Source organism: Symsagittifera roscoffensis, chromosome 4, assembly GCF_963678635.1.
Source record: "Symsagittifera roscoffensis chromosome 4, txSymRosc1.1, whole genome shotgun sequence".
In the NCBI taxonomy this organism is placed as follows: domain Eukaryota; kingdom Metazoa; phylum Xenacoelomorpha; order Acoela; family Convolutidae; genus Symsagittifera; species Symsagittifera roscoffensis.
The window spans coordinates 5,296,595-5,319,938 of NC_087065.1; the positions used below are offsets into that span (position 1 = coordinate 5,296,595).

General features: G+C 38.2%; 2 protein-coding genes across 3 annotated transcripts; one reads left to right on the forward strand and one right to left on the reverse strand.

Annotated features, from left to right (window-relative positions):
* Window positions 1–250: 250 nt before the first annotated feature.
* On the reverse strand, window positions 251–15,576 carry LOC134845061 (uncharacterized). Its single transcript, XM_063861903.1, has 6 exons — window positions 14,931–15,576; window positions 14,286–14,534; window positions 9,503–9,643; window positions 8,502–8,619; window positions 2,898–3,103; window positions 251–470 (listed from the first exon to the last, which is right to left on the reverse strand). Exons 1-6 carry the CDS (start codon window positions 15,057–15,059, stop codon window positions 291–293), a joined length of 1,023 nt encoding a protein of 340 aa, XP_063717973.1. The 5' UTR covers window positions 15,060–15,576; the 3' UTR covers window positions 251–290.
* Window positions 15,577–20,442: 4,866 nt separating this feature from the next.
* On the forward strand, window positions 20,443–22,878 carry LOC134844362 (uncharacterized). Of its 2 annotated transcripts, XM_063861012.1 has the most exons (3): window positions 20,443–20,612; window positions 20,887–21,367; window positions 21,906–22,878. In XM_063861012.1, the coding sequence occupies exons 2-3, from the start codon at window positions 20,938–20,940 to the stop codon at window positions 22,568–22,570; spliced, it is 1,095 nt and encodes a 364-aa protein (XP_063717082.1). In that variant the 5' UTR covers window positions 20,443–20,612; window positions 20,887–20,937; the 3' UTR covers window positions 22,571–22,878. The 2 variants fall into 2 exon arrangements, with proteins under 2 accessions (XP_063717082.1, XP_063717081.1); XM_063861011.1 differs by having other exon boundaries at window positions 20,443–21,367.
* The last annotated feature ends 466 nt before the right edge of the window (window positions 22,879–23,344 follow it).

Consider the following 23,344-nt stretch of genomic DNA (forward strand, 5'->3'; position numbering starts at 1 on the left):
ATAAGTAAAATTGTTATACATAAAAGTTTGCACCAATTTTAGAAAATTGCAAGGTTGTTTTTTGTTTTTGCGCCTAGTTTTTCCAAATGACCATAAATCGAGTTATACAGTCAATGGCTAGCGATCTCAAATAAATGACTTTTTTATTAATTGTATTTGTAAAACCAAACTTTTTCGAACATTTGAGCAATTGTTTGGTTTTAAAAAAATTCCGTAATCGATTATGTTAACTTTGTTCAACTTTGCAACTTTCTCAATTTTGCAAGCTTTTTTGAACTCTATTCAAAGTTTCAATCGAGTGAGCAATCAGCTTTTTCTTCTATTAACGGTTGTCTTTCTGAATCGGCTGAAGATGATGACGCGGCTGCAACTAACCTCTTTGCCCCAAATGCTATTTTGTGAATGGCTTCCGCCCCCACACTCACAAAGATGGACACTCCCCCAAGAACAGAAGCCCAGTTGAATGGCTCCTAAGGTAACAGAACGAAAATTGTTGTCCGACCAAAATTTTCTCGGAGGTGTCTTTTTAATTATATAATGAAAACGTAAAATTCTTTTTAAATTGGTATTTTAGTTGATAAAAATGTATCAAATGTGAAAATGAGGTTCAAGTTGAGCATTCAACTTCTCAAACGAAATATGGCAAAATTGATTTGAATTTTTAGATTTTTTTGGCTCTAATTGTCAGGCGAAAATCACGAATCAAACAAACCATTTCAAGCATTCTTTATGCTAAAAATTTCTAGGGCGTTCCGCATCTAAGAAAAGTGTAAGAAAAGAATTTTAATGGATTTTTGTTGCCTAAAATATTAATTATATAACCATTTTCCATGTTGGCCTCAGACAACAAAATGGAATTAAAAATCATTTACAATAATTTTGTTATATCAAATTCAAAATTTATTATGTTCATTTAAACCAAATGAATGGAATTTTTCCCACTTGATTTTTGTTTTCCGTCCTGCAAAATTTAGCATGAATTTCGGCATTTGTTAAATAAGTAATGCTCAAAAAAGCGAAACGAGCAAAAAAGGCCTACTCAATTTCTGAAGCTGAATTTTTTTTTCAGATTGCAAAACGATTCGAAAACCTCACCCCCCCCCCAAATTATAATCGATTGTAAGGGTTTTTTCGAAAGGTTAGTCATGAAATACACAAATTTTTTACAGGGTTATCGCATTTCCTGTTTAGTGCAGTTGCTACGTATTAGGTTTTTAGGCTTCATAAAATGTTGCATTTTACTTTTCAATCTTTGTATCTTGGTCTTATATACCCCGTTTACCCCTTCCCTGTTTACCCCCCCCCCCCACCTCCCTGTCAGTTTACCACAACCGCCATTCGCATTCGCCCCCCTTTATGAGGGGTTATTTGTTGGTAGACTTTGGGGGAGGGGGTCTATGATTTACATCCCCCTCCCCCCCCCCCCCCCACAGTTTACCCCCCCCCCCACAGTTTACCCCTCCTCAATTAACCCCCCTCTCCCCTCATCGTAGTTTAACCCCCCCCCCCGTTTACTGGGGGACTGGGGTTTGGGCAAATGCGGACTGATGGGGGGCAAGGGGGGGGGGTTTAATTCGAGTACGTTTAGGTTGAGAGTAGGCCGTGAGTAACGCAGAAATGTTGTAAGTTTTGTAAATGATTTTGCAAAATATGTATAGATTAAAATGGATTTTAATGGATTGTGTTTTTATGAAAATAATCGATTATAATGACAATATAATCGATTATTTGGTCTAAATTTGCCACAATAATGGATTATAATGACAACATTTCAGACATTATAATCGATTTTTATCCATGGAACTCCGGTGCGGGAACCCTCGCCCTCCGGTGCGGGAAACTTTCACCTCTACAAACGCATTGCAATAAACGACATCAAACAGGTCGAAAATAACACTTTTGCTCTTTTTTAAGGTTTTGACAAAAAATGCAACATACTTACATGCATACAAACAAACCGTGTCCATCTCTCTCCCCCACGTTTTAAGTTTGTTTCGATAGTTAAATTTGTTATGTCATTCTCTTCAAAGTTGTCTTGTGAAAGTTTCGTACCCCCTAAATTGATTGGGAGGGGGATTGTACGGTTAATTGGGAGGGGGATTGTACGGGGATTGTAGCTATTAGTCTACTAAAAAGTACACTGCATAAAATAAATAGTTTTGAAAGAAACGAGATGGGTCTTTTTTGGTTATACCCCCTCCCCTAAATGATGAACAAGATTGCTCGTATCAGGGCGAAGCCCTGAATGTTCCGACTGCCTTTTAAGGTTTATGGAGCAGTAATAACATTAAAAAATAAAATAAAATAAAATAAAATGAAAAAAAAAATTTCAAAATTTTGAAATTTTTTATGAAAATCATCCGCCCCCCACGGATTAAATCTCCGCTTACGCTTTAATAGCGCGAATTATATCGCGCGTTAATTGTCCCAAATTGGTCAAAATGGCCAAAATGGCAATCTTTAAACCCTCATAACTTCACGCAAAATGATCACAGGTGAAATATCTTTTCAAATTTAAGCTCAGGACAACAATGGCTTTCTAATGATATAAAAAAATTCCATCAAAAATGGCTAGTTAAAAAGTCGACATTTGTCTGAAGAAAAAAAAACCCACCCCGAGCACAAATATTCCGTTACTTTCGTATCGAAAGTCGGAACAAAAATGTAAAAAAAAATTATTACAAATATGAAACACGGTTTTGCTTAAAAAGCAAGGTTGATACCAGAGCGTTGGGGGGAGTGGGGGAGGGGAGTTGGCTGAGCGTTTAGGGGAGTAAGATGGGTTGTAACCGAAAAGGTTGGGGGGGGGGTGCCTTGGTTACTGAAAAAACCCGTAAGAAGATTTACCAAAAAAAAAACTTTTTTCTCGAAACGACAGATCTGAAAGTGTTTCTTACATTGAGTAGGGTCTCATCGGCTACGAAGAATGCGGCCAAGAATGCCGTTCTGACTATACTTGTGACGTAGATGGACTCCAAAGATATCGCATTCAGAGCAGTCACAATGTTCATGATGTCACAGAAAGACAGACACACACAGATCACTCTGTCGGCCAAGTGCACATAGCACCACGTGATATTCCACAACTCCATCACTGCCGAACCTACACGTTGAGAGATAGGGATAGAGGAGTGCACTTAGACGAACAACTACTTGAACTAATTGTACCAGAACAAGTATAATCACAAAAAAATTAGGGCGAGGTCAAGAAGAAAATAAGAAACTGGTTTTCAAAAAAAATGTCGCCTTTCCCAAGTTAAGTAGTTTCGAATTTGAATATGTGCATCGACTCTTTTTAAGGGCGTTTGAGAAATTTTGAGAATGTTTAGCTCAAGAAATTTCATTCAGCGCACACTCGTCTCTCGTAATCTCTTATTTAGCTGCTTTTCAGTAGCTGATCTTCTGGCGCGTGTGGTTTGGGAAGGACAACCAGCAGGGTCGTTCTACACACGAGTCACAGACGTTGAAACTCCGTCTTAACAGAAACGAAGCCCAATGTGTGTTCTATTTTCGGCTTTAACTAACAAAAATGAAGAAAACTGTACCCGGGTCGAGGTACCAGACTAATGTGCATACCACTGTACCAGACTTTCGCGGAAATATCGCGACCCTCCTTCGGTATGTCCAGAATTTCCCGTCCAAGATTTGCCATTTCCAGACTTTCGCGACCGAAAAATGCGGCCGCATTTTTCATGACCCAGGTTGAGACGGCGCGAACATCGCGACTCATGAAACGGCGCGACCGGCGCGACCAAATACAGCCCTTCCCAGGCTTTCGCGACCGAGGCGGATACGGTGCGACTTTCGCGACCAAGGCGGAGGCGGCGCGATTAAGAAGATTTTTCTCGCGGACTTCGCGACCGACGTGGAGACGGCGCGACTCTGGCAACCAACGTGGAAACGGCGTGACTCAAAGTGAAACGGCGCGACTCAAAATTCAATGGCGCAACCAACCTGGTCCTCGCAACCAAAAATTGCCATTTTCAGATTTTCGCAACCAAGCGGAAGATGGCGCGAACTTTGTGACCAAGGCGGAAACGGCGTGGCTTTCCATACCAGGGCAGAAACGGCGTGACTTTCAATACCAAGGCGGAAACAGCGCAGTTTTCTGACCAAAGCGGAAACGGCGCGACCAAGAAACAATTCTTCGCGACATTCACGGCCGATGTGGATACGGCGCGACTCAAGAATCGGCGCGACTCAAAATGAAACGGCGCGACCTCCCTGGCCGACGCAACCAAAATTTGCCATTTCTAGACAATTGTGACTATGGTGGTGACGGCGCAATTTTCGAGACCAAGGCGGAGACGGCGTAATTAAGAAACATTTCCTCTCGATCTTTGCGACCGAGGTGGATACGGCGCGACTTTCGCAACCAGGGTGGAGATGGCCCAAGTTTCCAGCCTAAGGCAGAGACGGCGCGACTTTCTAGAGCAAGGAGGATACGGCACGGCCAAAAATCCTTTCCTTGCTACCTTCGCGACCGAGGTGGATACGGCGCGACTCAAGAAACAGCGCAAGTCAAAATGTAACAGCGCAATCCACCTGGTAGGCGCGACCAAAACTGGCCATTTCTAGACATTTGCGACAAAAGTGGATATGCTATTTACAGACCAAGGGGAAGACAGTGTGACCAAGGAACACTTTTTTGCCACATTCGTAACCCAGGTGGAACGGCGCGACTCTCCTCACCAAAGCGGAGACAGCGCGACCCAAAAATATATATATATATTTTTCCAAAAGTCGTGAAAGCTGCTGAGACTGCGCAACTATCGCGACCAAGAGGGAGACGGTGAGGGTTTTGCGACCAAGATGGAGACGATGAGGGTTTTGCGACCAAGATGGAGACGGTGAGGGTTTTGCGACCAAGATGGAGACGGTGAGGGTTTTGCGACCAAGATGGAGACGGTGAGGGTTTTCCGACCAAGATGGAGACGGTGAGGGTTTTGCGACCAAGATGGAGACGGTGAGGGTTTTGCGACCAAGATGGAGACGGTGAGGGTTTTGCGACCAAGATGGAGACGGTGAGGGTTTTGCGACCAAGATGGAGACGGTGAGGGTTTTGCGACCAAGATGGAGACGGTGAGGGTTTTCCGACCAAGATGGAGACGGTGAGGGTTTTGCGACCAAGATGGAGACGGTGAGGGTTTTGCGACCAAGATGGAGACGGTGAGGGTTTTGCGACCAAGATGGAGACGGTGAGGGTTTTGCGACCAAGATGGAGACGGTGAGGGTTTTGCGACCAAGATGGAGACGGTGAGGGTTTTGCGACCAAGATGGAGACGGTGAGGGTTTTGCGACCAAGATGGAGACGGTGAGGGTTTTGCGACCAAGATGGAGACGGTTAGGGTTTTGCGACCAAGATGGAGACGGTGAGGGTTTTGCGACCAAGATGGAGACGGTGAGGGTTTTGCGACCAAGATGAAGACGGTGAGGGTTTTGCGACCAAGATGGAGACGGTGAGGGTTTTGCGACCAAGATGGAGACGGTGAGGGTTTTGCGACCAAGATGGAGGCGGTGAGGGTTTTGCGACCAAGATGGAGACGGTGAGGGTTTTGCGACCAAGATGGAGACGGTGAGGGTTTTGCGACCAAGATGGAGACGGTGAGGGTTTTCCGACCAAGATGGAGACGGTGAGGGTTTTGCGACCAAGATGGAGACGGTGAGGGTTTTGCGACCAAGATGGAGACAGTGAGGGTTTTGCGACCAAGATGGAGACGGTGAGGGTTTTGCGACCAAGATGGAGACGGTGAGGGTTTTGCGACCAAGATGGAGACGGTGAGGGTTTTCCGACCAAGATGGAGACGGTGAGGGTTTTGCGACCAAGATGGAGACGGTGAGGGTTTTGCGACCAAGATGGAGACGGTGAGGGTTTTGCGACCAAGATGGAGACGGTGAGGGTTTTGCGACCAAGATGGAGACGGTGAGGGTTTTGCGACCAAGATGGAGACGGTGAGGGTTTTGCGACCAAGATGGAGACGGTGAGGGTTTTGCGACCAAGATGAAGACGGTGAAGGTTTTCCGACCAAGATGGAGACGGTGAGGGTTTTGCGACCAAGATGGAGACGGTGAGGGTTTTGCGACCAAGATGGAGACGGCGCGACTTTCGCAACCAGGGTGGAGATGGCCCAAGTTTCCAGCCTAAGGCAGAGACGGCGCGACTTTCTAGAGCAAGGAGGATACGGCACGGCCAAAAATCCTTTCCTTGCTACCTTCGCGACCGAGGTGGATACGGCGCGACTCAAGAAACAGCGCAAGTCAAAATGTAACAGCGCAATCCACCTGGTAGGCGCGACCAAAACTGGCCATTTCTATACATTTGCGACAAAAGTGGATATGCTATTTACAGACCAAGGGGAAGACAGTGTGACCAAGGAACCCTTTTTTGCCACATTCGTAACCCAGGTGGAACGGCGCGACTCTCCTCACCAAAGCGGAGACAGCGCGACCCAAAAATATATATATATATATATATATTTTTCCAAAAGTCGTGAAAGCTGCTGAGACTGCGCAACTATCGCGACCAAGATGGAGACGGTGAGGGTTTTGCGACCAAGATGGAGACGATGAGGGTTTTGCGACCAAGATGGAGACGGTGAGGGTTTTGCGACCAAGATGGAGACGGTGAGGGTTTTGCGACCAAGATGGAGACGGTGAGGGTTTTGCGACCAAGATGGAGACGGTGAGGGTTTTGCGACCAAGATGGAGACGGTGAGGGTTTTGCGACCAAGATGGAGACGGTGAGGGTTTTGCGACCAAGATGGAGACGGTGAGGGTTTTGCGACCAAGATGAAGACGGTGAAGGTTTTCCGACCAAGATGGAGACGGTGAGGGTTTTGCGACCAAGATGGAGACGGTGAGGGTTTTGCGACCAAGATGGAGACGGCGCGACTTTCGCAACCAGGGTGGAGATGGCCCAAGTTTCCAGCCTAAGGCAGAGACGGCGCGACTTTCTAGAGCAAGGAGGATACGGCACGGCCAAAAATCCTTTCCTTGCTACCTTCGCGACCGAGGTGGATACGGCGCGACTCAAGAAACAGCGCAAGTCAAAATGTAACAGCGCAATCCACCTGGTAGGCGCGACCAAAACTGGCCATTTCTATACATTTGCGACAAAAGTGGATATGCTATTTACAGACCAAGGGGAAGACAGTGTGACCAAGGAACCCTTTTTTGCCACATTCGTAACCCAGGTGGAACGGCGCGACTCTCCTCACCAAAGCGGAGACAGCGCGACCCAAAAATATATATATATATATATATTTTTCCAAAAGTCGTGAAAGCTGCTGAGACTGCGCAACTATCGCGACCAAGATGGAGACGGTGAGGGTTTTGCGACCAAGATGGAGACGATGAGGGTTTTGCGACCAAGATGGAGACGGTGAGGGTTTTGCGACCAAGATGGAGACGGTGAGGGTTTTGCGACCAAGATGGAGACGGTGAGGGTTTTGCGACCAAGATGAAGACGGTGAAGGTTTTCCGACCAAGATGGAGACGGTGAGGGTTTTGCGACCAAGATGGAGACGGTGAGGGTTTTGCGACCAAGATGGAGACGGTGAGGGTTTTGCGACCAAGATGGAGACGGTGAGGGTTTTGCGACCAAGATGGAGACGGTGAGGGTTTTGCGACCAAGATGGACTCGGCCCAATCCAGTAAAATGTTCTCGCATATTCCGCGACAATTTTTTTTTAATATTTTTCTAACATTTGTTCGATTCTGATTGGTTAGTACAGTAGCTGTCTACTTTATGATGTATCTACACTATGTTTTGTCTAGTTTTTGCTAATATGTAGCCTGTCAGGGCAAACTGTTTGACAGACCATTTCAAGGTGCAACACATCGAAAAAAAAGTGACAGAGAAAATCAGAGGGTTATTTTCGGTTATAACCCCCTGGATGATGAAAAATTGAAATGAAAAAGTTTTTAAATTTTATTTGGGACTCTTTTATTAGAAAACCTACAATATTGTTTTGGAACTGGTAATAGCGAAGCATTTTTACCTAATTCAGACTCAAACTGACTTTCTATTCCAATTTTTGCCAGTTTTCTGCGCATAAATTTCATTAAAAGCAAGCTAACTGCGTTTTTAATTGCCATCAAATTTTTTCGCCATTTTCTAGATTGATTCAACGCCTAGTAAAACCAGTACAATTTTGTTAGAAAAGTTTTATTTTCGTTTTTTAATCATTCAGGATGGCTATAACCGAAAAACCCATAAATAGAAAAAGTTTTACAAATCAAATACCAATCAAACCTGACATAAGATCCAAGAAAAAAATATTGCTCTCGAGTGAAATAAGCAACATAGTATAGAGCATTATAAGAAAATGCCGCTAAAGGCACATTTATGAAATAATTTCGAGCCAATCCGTCAAAAAATTTTGCAGTAAAACTCCAAGTACATGGAAAAGCATATGGATAACAAAAAATCATAAAGTAATTTAAGATCAATGTAACCTAACTCTCTATTGATGAAAAAGAACACAAAAATGTTTACTTACCTATGAGTATACTGAAAACAGCATATGCGAAGATGATGAAAGAGGTGTGGGTGTTTTGGAGAGAGGTGCCACACACCCCCCACCACAGCACCACGCCCACTCCCCCCACTACACTAACCTAAATGACAATAAGTATTGACAAATAACAACACAGTGTCAAGAAATCTTCATACATTTCCTGAGTCGAAGCGCTTCGATTGCGTAGCAGTATTTAGACAACCGCGTGTATTCATACTCGTCAGCAAGTAGACCAAAACTGTATTAACCATTCAAAACCGAGACAAGGAAGAAGTTAACAAATAATAGTTTTTATTTCGTAATTTTGCTTTCCCATCGCAGTTTTGATAGGTAAATATAGTATTCGTCTGCTTACTGACGAGTAAGAATACGCGTTTATCTAAATACAGACTACTCCAAGTGCTTCGCTTATGTTTCGATTTCGATACCGAAACTGAATATGTTCCGATTTTGTGCTCGACTCAAAATTGCTTCTCGACCGCGGTATTCCAGTCACAAAGCTGTAAATTCAAAAACTCATTTATAAACGAAACATAAGTCGAGAACCGCGAGCCAGGTTAGAACTCAGAAGAAAACACAGCTTTTCTTACTATAGCTCCTAAGCCTAGTTAGTCAAAGATTTTGTATAATATAGGGTGGAGGGGGTTCAATTTGAACTCACCATATTTACGCTTAACTCTCATTCCAACGGATAAGCGGTAGAAAAAGTCTCTCCTACTACTATAAAAAGCAGATTCAATCAATTTCAGCTGCTAACAGCTTACATAAAATTTTAAAAAAGAACACTCAGATTTGCTATAATGATTCAACAGAGAAAACAAAACAATCCAAACTGAGAAAACGAAACAATCCAATTTGAGCTCAAATCAATCCAAAGTTCAGTTTATAACTAGAAAAACTGAGCTTATACCAACGATAAGAAATAAGTATTGGAAAAACCTAAGGTACGATTTTTTAAAAATTGTTAAATTTTTTTCACTTACTAAACATCCGAGGGTGTGGTCGGGGTAGTCTGTTGCGAGCAGTTGGTCGTCTGTTCCGAACAGGAAGTAGGGCTGGCCTACTAGTAGTATGCCGACTATAGCCAGTGGAACGGACACTATGGCTTGTCTGCCAATAACTTTCTAAAGCATAGAAATTATCAATGAAGAAAAATCAACTGGTTAAATTATTTTAACTTTTTTAAATCAAATCAAATTGGTTTCATGTCTTATATGGCTTATAAAGAAACTGATTTTTTATAAATTGATTAGTTCATAATCAGAAAAAAAACAAAGTTTTGTTAAGACCCAGTCTTAATGAGTCTGAGAGAGGAAAAAACTGTCATTATATCAAACTTAGAATTCGTAAACTTGCAACCAACATTTTAAAAAATTAATTAGCAGATATGCATAAAATACGTCTCCTGGTTGACAAAATGGCAAGGATGGCAAAACAGTTTTAGAAAAAACTGATTGATTGCTTTGGTAAAAAAAAACAATTTTCTTTCATTCCGATTTGATAGCGTTTACGAATTACGAAGTTATTCAATGAGGATAATTGGAACCAGGATTAGCTTGCTAGTTATCAATATTTAAGTAAAAGTTTTTGAATGCTTGGTAACGTTAAAATGATCGAATAAATTACCAAAATTCTACTTTGAAGCGATGAATATGCAAAAAGGAGTTGACGTTTTTTTTTTAGAAAAAACAAATATATGAGCACGTGAAAAGGATGGATGCTGAGGGAAATATTTTTTGACAAAAATTGCACGTTGCTGTGTAAGTAGCCCTAAAAATTCAAAGCACAATAAACAGGAAACCTAAAAAAGTTTATTTTCATTTTTTCGTATCGTTTCTTTTTTTGTTAGTGGGGTGTTGAAAAGATCGGAGCAAAAGCTTAAAACTTAGGCACATTCGATAATATTTGTATATTACGTATTTCGCAATACTTTCCTTCGAAATATGAAAAAGAACACTTAAAAAATGTTTTTCTCGACATGGATCAGTACTGGGCTTGATGATAAAATACCACTTGACCTTCATCCTTCGGAAGCTTTGATTTAAAACTCAGATGAAAGTCCTTTTAAAATGATTAATTTTCCATCAAAAAAACTTATGAAGATAAACTTCAGTGCCTAGTTTACTCGATATTTTTGCTTGGCTTTCTTTTTTACGGATAAAATGAGAAATATAAGTGAAAATAAAGGCTAGACTGAAGTGCACTTCAATAACTAAGCCACAACTTCAACAAGTTTGCTAGTGTCTGGGCGAAGCCCTGAATTTTCCGATTGCCTTTTAAAGACCATGGAGTATGTACTGTCCGCTCGAGAAAAATTGACCAGACTTTCAAAAAAAAAATTTGAAATAATTTTTTTCAGTTTTTTTTGCAAAAATTGTCATCCTTTCTTGAGCTATATAAAGTACAAGGTATTATATTTAGCATATAGCTAAGTAAAAAAATCGGTTAGCATGCTTTAATTCGATTTGGAACCGTTTCAAAGTCGTATTAAGTAGCCGCTAACGCGCAAAAGCACAAAACATATCGCTCGTTATTTATCCCAAATTGGTCTTTAAACTCCCATACTTGACCTATACTTAACAAAAAAATAATTTGAGCTCTGTCGTAACTCTTTTTAACTCTTTTTAACGACAAGAGTAATTTTTCTTCTTTTTTTAAAAGTCAGAACAATAACTAGTCCTTACAAGCTGAAGTAGGCCAATCACACAGAAAATCAGACATCATTTCATTCTTCTCGTTGCCTCAGAAAAAAATCTAATACAAATTTCTAGAAAACTAGAAAGTTCGTTTTTATCGCTGACGTTTTATAAAATTCCAGAACGTTTTATTATAAATTTCATGACTAATGAAAAACAAAATTGCTTGTATCAGGGCAAAAACTTGAAAGTCTCAGCTGCCATTTGAGGTCCATGGACCAGTAATAACATGAAAAAAATAAAAGGAATTTTTTTTTCTTGATTTGAGATTTTTTTGTGAAAATCATCCCCCACACACTATTTTAAATATAAAGTGATAGATTTTCCTCCTAGCAACACACCAATTATGACAGATAGGCTATTTTGAACCAATTTGGAATTCTTTCTAAGACAGAATAAAATTCCGCCGTGTTAAAAGCGCGAAGTATATCGCGCGTTAACTGTCTCAAATTGGCAAAAACGTCAATTCTTAAACTTCTATAATTTTATGAAAAAAGAGCACAAGTGAAATCTTTTTTCAAGTTTAAGCTCAAGTCATCAATACTTGCGGAATGATAAAAAAAAGAAAAATTGAAATTTTTATGAAGAAAAAAACCACCTCGAGCACAAATATTCCGTTATTTTCGTTGGGGACAGTAAAATTAGAAATCGAATAAGCCAATATATTGGGCGAGTTGTTTTGGTAATGGCAAAACAGAAAGCTACATTATTAACAAGACTGCTTGTATCAGAGCGAAGCCCTGCATATTTCGACTGCCTTTTAATTTTTTCTGAGCTAATTAATTGCGCGATAATTGTACGCGTTAATTATACTTAACGCGCTAACCTAAAAATGTTGGTTAACGCGCTTTTTGTGCGTTAATTGTACCTAATTGGCCAAAATGGCAATCTTTAAACCCACATGATTTTACGAAAAATGATTACAGGTGAAATATCTTTTCACGCTTAAGCTCAGGGGAACAATACTTATTGAATGATATAAAGAAAATTACCGTCAAAAATAGCTAGTTAAAAAGTTGACATTTGTCTGAAGAAGAAAAAAATTACCCCGAGCACAAATATTCCGTTACTTTTGTTACGAAAGTCGAAACAATAACATTGGGGAAACCAACATTTTAATATCTGTCTAAGCCAAATTGGAATGAGTTATTGAAAATAATACATATCCCTGAGAAACGGAAATCATCAGTTCAATCTTTCTCGGCAATTTCTCATATTTTTGATTTTTTTTTGTTCAATCCAACTTTTAGTGGTTTCCTAAAATTTCCTTTTTTCTCTGAAACTAGAATAACTTACTTCGAATCTAGAAGTGTTTGAAATTTTATCAGAAGATAGTTGAGCATCTGGCTTCAGATTGATGTTGAATGTTTTTTCTTGGATATTTATTTTCCGCTGCGTTCACAGCAGCGTCATAACCCACAATGTGTTCACTCAACTAAATTGACCCCTATTTTAAGATTGAAGTTTTTTTTGTTTGTTATTCCCATATAAACTGGTGCATCCTAGGTTTTTCTGACATCGATTTTGAGATGACTAACTTATCCAATCAAAAATAGTTCAGATGCTCAAACCATTTTCTATAAAAATTTGAATGTTCTAGTTGTAGTTTTAAAGTTTTTTGCACAATCAGTTTGTTTGGAATCCACTATAACACTCAAAGGACTGAAATATGATGAAACAATTACTGGTATATGAGTTTTTGTTCCCATAACATAACTCTTAGACAGTTGTTTCTTTCACTCTTTTAGAAGGGCCGGAGCAATCAGAACACTAACTAAGTTATTCAAAAACAAACAACAACAAGACTGCTTGTATCAGGGCAACATCCTGAGTATTCCGACTATCTTCAGGTCTATGAAGCAGTGTACACTTTAAATAAATGATGAATTTTTTGAAAAAAAAAAGAAAAAAGTAAAAAAATTCTGAGTTTTGAATAAACCATCCCCGCACACGCCAAAGAAAGTACAGGGTGATAGATTTTGCTCCAAGTAACGTAGAAATTATGACGAATAACCTGTTTCAACCAATTTGGAACGATTTCAATGAGGGTATAAATCTCCGCTTACGATTCAATAGCGCGCGTTGATTGTCCCAAATTGGCCATAATGGCAATCTTTAAACCCCCATAAATTTATGAAAAAAACTGGTAAAACATCTTTTCAAATTTGAGCTCAGGACAACAATATTTTTCGGCAGACATAAAAAAATTTTGTCAAAATTCTTAGTTAAAAAGTTGAGAAAAAAAACCCTCCCCGATCACAAATATTCCGTCAATTTCGTTATGAAAATCGGAGCAAAAAAATAACATGTACCGCTATCGATATGTTGTATTAAGGGCAAAGTGACTTATTTTAGGGAACAAGCATAAACTCCAAAATAGATAACAAAAGTGCTCGTATCAGGGCGAGGCCTTGAATGTTCCAACTGCTTTTTGAAGTCTATGGAGCAGTAATAACATGAAAATTAAATTAAAAGAAATTCCCCCCTGCCACAAGCCATATTAAGTACAAAGTGATAAATTTTGCTCCTAGTAACAAATCAATTATGGCAAATAAGCTTCCTTCAACCAATTTAGAACAATTTCCAAGACGGATTCAATCTCAGTTTACCTGTTAATAGCGCAAAATATATCCCGTGTGAATTGTCCCAAATTGACCAAAAATGGCAATCTTTAAACCCACATAACTTTAAGATATAAAATGATCACGCGTTAAATATCTTTTCAAATTTAAGCACAGGACTACAATACCTTTTGAATGATATTTTAAAACTCCCGTGAAAAATGGCTAGTTAAAAAGTCGAATTTTGTCTTATTATTTTGAAAAATCACGGATTTTATGATTTTTTCTGAATCCAAATTACCGACGAGTGAACTGGAAAATTTTAGCAAAATCAAAACCGTATTTAACCATAAACTCCATTCCCTCCACTTTCCAGTGTTTTTGGAACTAGAAACACTTTCGGAAATATAAACAGAGTTTTCGGAAATATAAACTTATTTATTTGCACCGATCCCAATTTGTAGACCCAGTGGTTAACTTATAAGTCTTCTTGCTGAAATTAAGTTGACCTTGAGAATGAAGTAGTCGACGCCAATTCCGGCTATCAACTCCGCCCCCAGAAATATGGAGTATGAGTCGGAGGTGGGGGCATACTTGAACATCTGGAAGGCAGCTGTATAGCTGAGACTACCCATGATTCCAGAGAGCAGCCAGGCCTTCCAGTTGGTGAGTAGCTGAGGAATCTGGTCCAGTTTTGGGGATAGAAGCAGCCACATTTTTACATACATTAGTCCAAGTATGCACGTGTACAGATTAACCTAAAACAGAAAACTACTGTCGATTGATTTAAAATAAAAATGGATCTCTTTAACTGCCCCTTTTTTGCAATAAGGGGAGAGTTAATTCGCTACTATGTACAAATTTCACATAAGCTGAATCGTCGTAGAAGGAAAACTTTAGTAATTAACAAGCAAACTCCGGATTCGGATTGTCCATTGAAAAAGCGCAAAATTAGTCGAAACGTTTTTCAGTATTTTTTTATAGATGCCCAAAAAAGTATGACAAATTTCAGATCTAGGTCAACGTGTACATAGAGCTTCTTTGCTTCTTAAAGAATAATTGCTTCTTTACTTCCATCAAAAGAATTTTTCAACGGCAAAATTCTTACAAAAATAGCTTTTATTAGTGATACAATACTATAATTTGAATCTGACCTTGAACCCGTTTCCATCCCTCATGAAATGTGTGAGATAACAAATGGCTGCTCTGAAGCAGCCACTCGCAAACGCACAAAACAGACCGAAGAATCTGCTCTTTGCAAAACGCTGAATTGTCCCGAGCATTTCAAAATCAGAGCGGAAGAATAAAAGCTCCGCGGAAATGTAAAGAAAGTATACCAATATATAAAAATTAATTCAAACGAATTTGTTTGTCAGTAACTTCTAAAACTTTTTATTTTTCCTTTTAACACGATATGCCTGCAATTTGTAACTTCAATCAGAATAAAAAGCTAATGATAACAAACGACGAAAAAATTATTTAATCTAAAACTAGCAAGACTTTTATATGTTTTCAGAGCTCAAATGGTTTATTTTTGTAGTTTTAGCGGAAAATTTTCTCAAAACTACAAAAAGGAGGTACTGAACAACTAAGATATAAAAAACTAAAATCTATAAAACGAAGGATACACTGATGAAAAGGTAAACTTGATTTTAGCAACTCATTTAAAAATTCGAGAGGATCGATTTTTCATTTCAAATGTTTGTAGTAGTTTTTTGTTGTTTTTTTCTCCTCTTGTTGTGGTTGTTGTTTTTTTTGTGCTGCACTTTTGATTGTTGTTGAATTTTTAATGAATTAATAATTGCTGCTTGGGCGGATTGCACTGAGAGATCATTGGTGCGTTTTATTGGAACAGCTCAACTCCAGATTCCACCTTGGTTTATACATCCAGACAACCGTTGTTGTTCTTATAAAAACAAGGTTAACTATTTCCTTTATTGCATAAGGCGGGGTGGTGGTGAAGGTGTGTGAGGGGGGGGGGGTAGTTAACAAGACCCCAACTCAATACTGAATATGCGCTGATTTATTAGGAAAAAACATGATGAAGAGTTTTATCTGAGATATTTTTGAGATTTAAGAAAAATACCATTTGTGCATCTGGAAAAATGAAATTTTTCAGGGACAAACCCAGAAGAAGCTATGAAAAAAAACTCATTTTTAACATATTGTAGCCGAAAGCGCCATTATAAATTTTTTTTAAAGAGGACTCTACCTCTTTTTCAACCCCAGCTTATGTTCAAAAGATTTTTATACTAATTTGTAGTAATTATAAGTATGTAGCTCAAACAAGACTGCTCGTATATCAGGGCAAAACCCTGAATGTTCCGACTGTCCTTTAATTCATATCGAATAGTTTTTGGCAAAAGAAAATAATGAAACATATAAACTGGACAATATCAAAGTGTAAAGTTTTGAGTCGTACGAAATTAATACGACCAATTAGTTAGCCTCAAGTCAATTTGGAACAATTTTGATGTGCCGGATGATTCGCCACGCATGAATAATTCGCATTACGCTCTCAGCATCATGAATAACTCTTCAAAGCGCGCATAACTTAGTCCTGAACATGGAAAATTTGGCAATTTTCAAACCCCCAGAACTTTTCACAAAATTGGAGGTCAAGTAATTTTTTACATCTGAACTCAGAAAGTCGATATCTTCAATGGGGCATAAGATTTGTTGCAAATTATTATTTCGATCGGTCAAAATTGACTGAATAAAAGAACCACACCGAGCATAAATATTTCATTTTCTTCGAAAGTCGGAACAATAAGTTTTGGAAGACGCAACTGAACACCGCAGAGTTCTATTTAGAAATCTATTAACTGTTATGTTGTTATCCAATTAAAATTGAGTTGAAATCTGAAATTCCAAAAAAATGAACTAAAATTTAAACAAAAAATACAAAATACAACAGAAAGATAAAATTTGATCGCATTGTTTGCTTAATATTAGTGTTAATGACCGTCTTTTTGGATCGACAAACGACGCCAAAAGGCTACAACGTTTCCGAGGTTTCGAAATCGAATTTTTAGTTTATTTTGTCTTTAATCGAACTTTTTTAAACTTCAACTGCAATTAAAACTCATTACGGGGCCAAACTGTGCTTTTTGTGAATTGTAAGAGGATTCCGCAACAGGCAAAAATCGGATTTGTTGGGGAATCCGCAACATTGGTATTTTTCTTTGATCTTCTCTGCTGTTTTGGATTCAACGGACAAAAAGCTAAAACACTGTGTTGCTGAAAATTGCTCCAAAAACAGGCAACTTTGCGGAATCCGCAACAGAATGTGTGCAATCCGGAACCAGTTTGTTGAATCTATGAACAAATAAAAATATATGTGCTTAGTAAACTTAAGCTGTCGCGGAAGCCGAAACAGTAAAAAGAATCCGCAAACTGTCAGCGGAATCCGCAAAGTGTAAGCGGATTCCGCAAATTGAGAGCAGAATCCGCAAACTGTGGGCAGAACCCGCATAAAGTTGCGGGATCCACTTATATTTGCGGAATCCGCTTACAAGTGCGGAATCAGGAGCAATTACATATATTCACTCGTTGCGGAATCCGCAACAAAATCAAGGTGCCGACAAAATTTAAGTTACAGCTATTTGTACGCGGAATCCACTTACATTTTGGAACATGTTTTGTCTCTGGAATCCAGGAACATACAGACACGTGCGGCTGCGGTTCAATATTGCTGCAACTTAACTGTCGTCTACCCATAACTTTTATAAAAAAAGTTTTCTGGTGCTAACAGTGTGTGTAATTTTATTGCTTTTTAAAGTTTTCTTTTGTTCTTCCGATATGTGCTGATGATGAGTTTTGTTACTCGAAAAGCATTGACTATTTACTTTTTTCGTTTTTTATGATTATGGTATAGAGGGTCTGATGTATCGTGCCACTACCTGTCATATCTCAAAACTTTGGCTCACTGTGTTCATTTAGGGCCAAAAACCGACATCTTGAAGCTTGAGTGTGGACTCTCTGATTTCGGCATAATACCGAACATAAACGATCAGATTTCCCCATTACCAATTATAGGTTTTTTTAAATCTAGGTCTTCAATGTGCCATGTCTTAGTCCATATCCCGCAGCTAGATAATGAGTTTTAGTAGGGCGGTTTACTTTTGCGGTAACCGATATCACTTAAGTCGAGATGGGTTTGAGTGGTCTGGTTTTTTCCAGGCCCTGGTCTAATCAGTTTTATGAAGGGTTCTATGATATTCGAGGAATTAGCATTTTTAAATCCTTTTCGGGGAGTTATCTGACTTTAGCACGGTGTGACAATTTTAGCTATCAGGGGAAAATATCTTCTCACAGTGCAATTGCTCCAGTAAACCATCTCCGAGGAGCTGGTTGAAAATCCTGTCCAATTTTGGTGCTCATGAAACTTCACTGCTCTGTCAAAGTTCTTTAATCTCAAAATCCCTAGGAACAGTTTTTTTTGGTCTAGTTATATTCCAAAGTTTAGTCCAACTGGCCCAACTTTCATTCACCTCTGCACTTAATAAGTTCTAATTTAATGCAAAAAAAATAAATACCAAGTACTCTTTAAAATTTAAGTCCCTCTCCTATGGGTAGACTCACCTCAATTACCAGATGGGCCTTCATTCCAAACCCTAGCTTTTTATGCAATTTAAGACTTTAACTTTTAAAATTAAATAAAAAGTCACTACTAAGTCCCCCCCCCCCCAGGTGTTCATTTTCTTAGAGCTGAGATGGTTTCTCTGGGGGTTCCTACCGATCAAATTTATGCACATCCTTTCAATAGTTCTCGGCTCATTTTTAATGTCCCTCATCACTGTTTTCATGAATGGGCTATTAACACCTGACGGAGCTGCCGGAAATATTTGGCCACAAGGAGTTTTTTTTGGGTGACAATTGATGTTTGTATCAGCCATTAAAATCGAATTTTTTTGGCCTGTTTTTTGCCCGAAATACCTGATAACGTTTTAGAAGGTGGGTTTTCTAAAAATTTTTTGATCGATTTGCCTGATTTAATTATACTATATTCTCAGATGTATCTTGCAACTACCTGTCATGTCTCAAAGTTTTGTCTCACTACGTTCGTTGGGCCCAAAAAGCAAAAAAGGGCCTCCTGGAGCCGGATAGTGGACTGTTTATTTTAGGAAACATACCGGAAGTAGAAGTACAGAGGGTCCTCCTGTCCAAACTTAATTTTCCTTCATCTAGGTCTTCAACATACCAAGTTAGGTTACTTCCCGCTAGGTTCTAATAGGGCGATTTACCCTTCCGGAAACCAAAATCAGTTGGGCCGGGGGGCCAAGGGATCTGGATTGTTTTATGCGCAGGTCTAATCATCTCTGCTTATGGTCTTATGAGTTTCATGTCGTTAGTATTATAATTATTTTTTTGGGGGGGTGTTTTGACTTTACTATGGGGGAGGAGGAGTTTTTCATAAATGATCTGTTATATATTTTGAGCATGTCGTTTAGTGTGTTTTTCACTACCCGGAACGTGCTTCTGGTTTGATCTGAACGTCTTCACCAAAAAATGGTATGTTTCGACCATTTCGACCAAAATTTCGTATGTTTCGACCGTGCTCGACCAAAACTCTTTATCTTTATCCTCGACCCCCCTTGACCAAAAAAATATGGTCGAACGTGCTTGGCTCAAGCAAGTTACGTTTAGACCGTGCTCGACCCAAGCAAGATATTTTTTGACCGTGCTCGACCAAATTCGGGTATGCTTCGACTTTGAAACAACACGACTTATCCAAGTTTAAAAGTTATTGATTAGAAATAATTAGAACTACAATTTTATTCTTTTTTTTTAGAAAAGAACTACTTTAAACTAATTTTCCATTTTTTGAAATACTAGTTTGCTATTCCACAAATGTTTAAAAAATGTGAAGATTCGAATGGAGTTTTTCTACTTTTTCGCGCGAATTACCGCGGGACAATGTACTCGAGCTATGTTTCGACCGTGCTCGAGGTTTGTTTCGACCGTACTCGTGGTATGATTCGAATTTGCGCTTGACTCAAACCACTGTCTCGACTTTTTTTGGGTCCAGGACTGACATGTGTTCGACTTTGACAGTCGAAACGTAAAATGAGCACCTCGAGTGGGTAAGCTTGTTGCTTAACCGTTAAGTCTAACTTTGGCTATAAACAAAAGAATCACTATGTCCACAGTTATCGTAACTGCTTTATGCTTCATTTCGTCTAATAATTTTGAAAATTGTAAATCCTCTTAGCTTTTTCCCCATGAAAAAACCCGTATTAAGCCGACAGGTGCTGTTTAATGTCATCAAATTAGTTATATGTGAGGTAATGTTTCCTTTTTTGGAGGTTTTTCTCAGAATTATAGAAAAATCAATTCATTTTGTGGGATTGGCGTCGCTTTACAAAATATTTTTGTACCACTTAGCTCAATGATTACTAACGTGTTAAAAAAAAGGTAGAAACTGCTGTATAATAGTTATTTTTTTCTTTGAAAGCACACATTTAAGAACATTGAATTTTGATTCATAACTCTAAGTTCAGCAAATTAATAAAGCGATTATATTTTAAACATCAGCCCATTTTTATTTTTTCATCAAATCACCTGAAACTCAGCTTGATATAAGACTGTTTGTTGAGTTTTGTTGTAGAAAACATTGAGATTTGATTCATAAATCTAAGTTCGGCAAACAGCTGAAGTGATTATATTTTATACTTCAGTTCATTTTCATTTTTAACAGCTAAATAATATATATAAATATACAACAATATATTATAAACATATGTCAATTGATCAAAAAAATTGTGTTCTTAACAATAGATCCACGCATTCATAGACAGATTAATTCAGATTAATTCAGAGCACCAAGCAGACAGGTCAGTTTGCAGACAAAATATTCACTTTCTGCATCTATAAGGCGGTTTTCGCAAATATATATTTTCAATATAATAATACACGAACAAATCTGAACAACTTTGTGTCTCGTAACGTTATTTCAAATATCAACTGAATTTGAACAATTTCGGTTTAAAAAAGTTATTTTCTGACCAGTTTTGAATAATTATATCAAAATTACTTAATATCCTTTCCAACTGATCAATCTTGAGTATTGTCAAATTGTTCTGCTTACTGACAGGTCTGCTTACGCAGTTGTCTACTTAGTGTAGACCATTGATCAGCTTTTCAAATCTGGTATTTGTTATGTTGAGAAAAGCTCGGTTATTTTTTGCACCATTTTTTATTCAATGGCTAATAATTGGGATTATTTACTTGAATTTCCAGCCTGAAAAGCTGGAAGACGCAAATAGCAAAAAGTACCCCATGACAGTAACCCCCTCTCGCCGAAACTTATTTTTTCAACAGCCTCAAAAATCGTTCCGTTATCTCATTGTACGATATCTGAGTAATGACCTGCCACCTTTGCACTCAGAAAATCAAACTTTTCTAAGCACCAAATTTATTGTTGAAAACGAAAAACTACCCAAAAACTTTTACCGGCTCTGGATTCTGCATTCGATTATTGATGGAGAAAAACTGCGAAAGTTAATCAAGCTACTTAAGGAGCACAGCGAATGGTTTTTTATCAATCAAATTGATCGCAGTCTGAGTTTGAGAGGACTTTACAGGGGATGTTCAACGACTAATTAGATCAAAATAACATCCTCAGCGAAATATCGTACGGAAAAACAGCCACAAAAATTATGCTTTTCAAACTTTTCTGTAAAATGGTGAAGGGTTTTAGTTATGCGGCTGAAAAAACATGGCGATTGTCTTTAGAATAAAATCTAAATTATAAAACAATACTTACACTATCAAAACAGTTTTCCAAAAATATAATTTCAACAACAATTTTGTTGTAACAACAATCTTCGTTGTAATCGGATCGTTGTCGATATATCTGCACTTGCGTTTTCAAAAGATTGTTTTTTGTTTTTGGTTTTTGCAAAAAAATTGGTCAGCTGTTTGAGTTATTCAAATTATTTGTGAAATATAATTTTTAGTGTTGCAGGAAAAAAAATCAGACCTTTTAAAATCTTCGTCAATGTCTTGAAAATTGGTAATCACCGCACGAAAAAGGTTTTAAGTTCGGCTTAACTCTTAGACAATTTGATTGCATACTTTTTAAATCACAGTCATTATAGTTGTACATCTCTGTAATTTCAAGGAAGCGTTTAATGTCAATAGAGCCCGAAATCTGGGTCTCGAGATTGGGTTCGAACATGGAGCGGATTGGGTTTTCCTTCTAGACGGCTGCACGTTTGTTACCAATGACTCTTTAAACTTGCTAAGCTCATTTGTTCAAAAGGAAAAATCACATGTTATTCATTTTACACCAACAGTAAGATTAGAACAGTTGGTTACACTCAATTCCAACTTAAGTTATGACCACTTATTTCCGTTTTTTACTGGTCTACAAGAAGCCCATATTGGAATCAAACGTGAATTCTATGTCCAGCAAAGTAGGATCGAATCTCGCTCGGGACTCAAATTTTTCCCAGAAGGGAAGTTATACGGAAACAGAGATAAATTACAGCTATTAGGAAGATTATTTAGTGAGTTAGGCGAAGATCAGATTCATTGCAGATCCGTTTTTATTGGATATCACAGAACAAAGTCCAAATCACCGACTGACGACTACGACATCATCAGAGAATGTGGATTTGCTATCCGACTGCCATACTATCTGGATGACTCGGCTCCTATCGACCAGCACATACCTCAAAAATGGCGCCAAAGAAGAAGAAATCTCTCGATAAAAAATTTCGTGAAAAAGCTGGAAAAGATTGAAGATAATTTTATCTGGGACAAAGTTTTCGGTCCCAAAATTCAATGAAAAAAAAGCTAAATTATTGGTGATTTCTGTGTTTTCCGATCAATTTTAACCATATCAACAAACTTATTGAAATCACTTAAAAATAAGGCACTAACATTAAGGACCATGACTTACCACAATTTATCCTCAGATGTATTGACTCATTTGTATCATTACTGATTGAAGAATTTAATGTGACAACCTATGGAAGCTTTCATGGATAAACTTGTAATTATTTGAAATTTTCTATCGAACTCCATAGTGATAATTTTTTGTTAATATTAATGACGCCTTTGTAAATATGTAAATTGTAAATGTGAAATTGACATCCACTTATCCCGTTGAGTTTTTTTTTTCAAAACTGCAAAAAGTGTTCATTTTTTAAAAAATTTAATTGGGAGCTCACAAATAAGAAGAAACACAGTACAAATAAAACAGACAGTTTTAAAAGAGATCGAAGCAAAAGCTGAACGAAGCTTAGAGATCAAAGAGTTTTACAAATCTACACAAACGAGATTGAAAGTGTCTTTGAAACTAGAGTCTTCAAAGTTCAAGGAAAAGTTCTACCAGCTAAGGGTTTTTTCTGAAGACAAACTTTGCTGATCAAAAAAAATACCTGTGAAACTTTTGTCCACATAAAAAAATCAAAAATTTACCCAATCTATTTAGCAGCAATCAATTCTTTTTAAATTTTTGGCGATTCGAAACGCAAAGCGCGGTTTGTTTTGTCCCACCGTTTTTTTATGTTTTAATACTTTGGATTGTTTATTCAAACTAAAGACGAGCTTATTCCAG

Coding starts and splice junctions, on each gene's coding strand:
- LOC134845061 (XM_063861903.1), bottom strand. CDS start 15,059: ATGCTCGGGACAATTCAGCGTTTTGCAAAGAGCAGATTCTTCGGTCTG. Junction 3,104..8,501: donor TGTTTTCAGTATACTCATAG/GTAAGTAAACAT, acceptor CTCAACGTGTAG/GTTCGGCAGTGATGGAGTTG. Junction 471..2,897: donor CCGATGAGACCCTACTCAAT/GTAAGAAACACT, acceptor CTGTTACCTTAG/GAGCCATTCAACTGGGCTTC.
- LOC134844362 (XM_063861011.1), top strand. CDS start 20,938: ATGTTGAGAAAAGCTCGGTTATTTTTTGCACCATTTTTTATTCAATGG. Junction 21,368..21,905: donor GAGAGGACTTTACAGGGGAT/GTTCAACGACTA, acceptor ATTTCAAGGAAG/CGTTTAATGTCAATAGAGCC.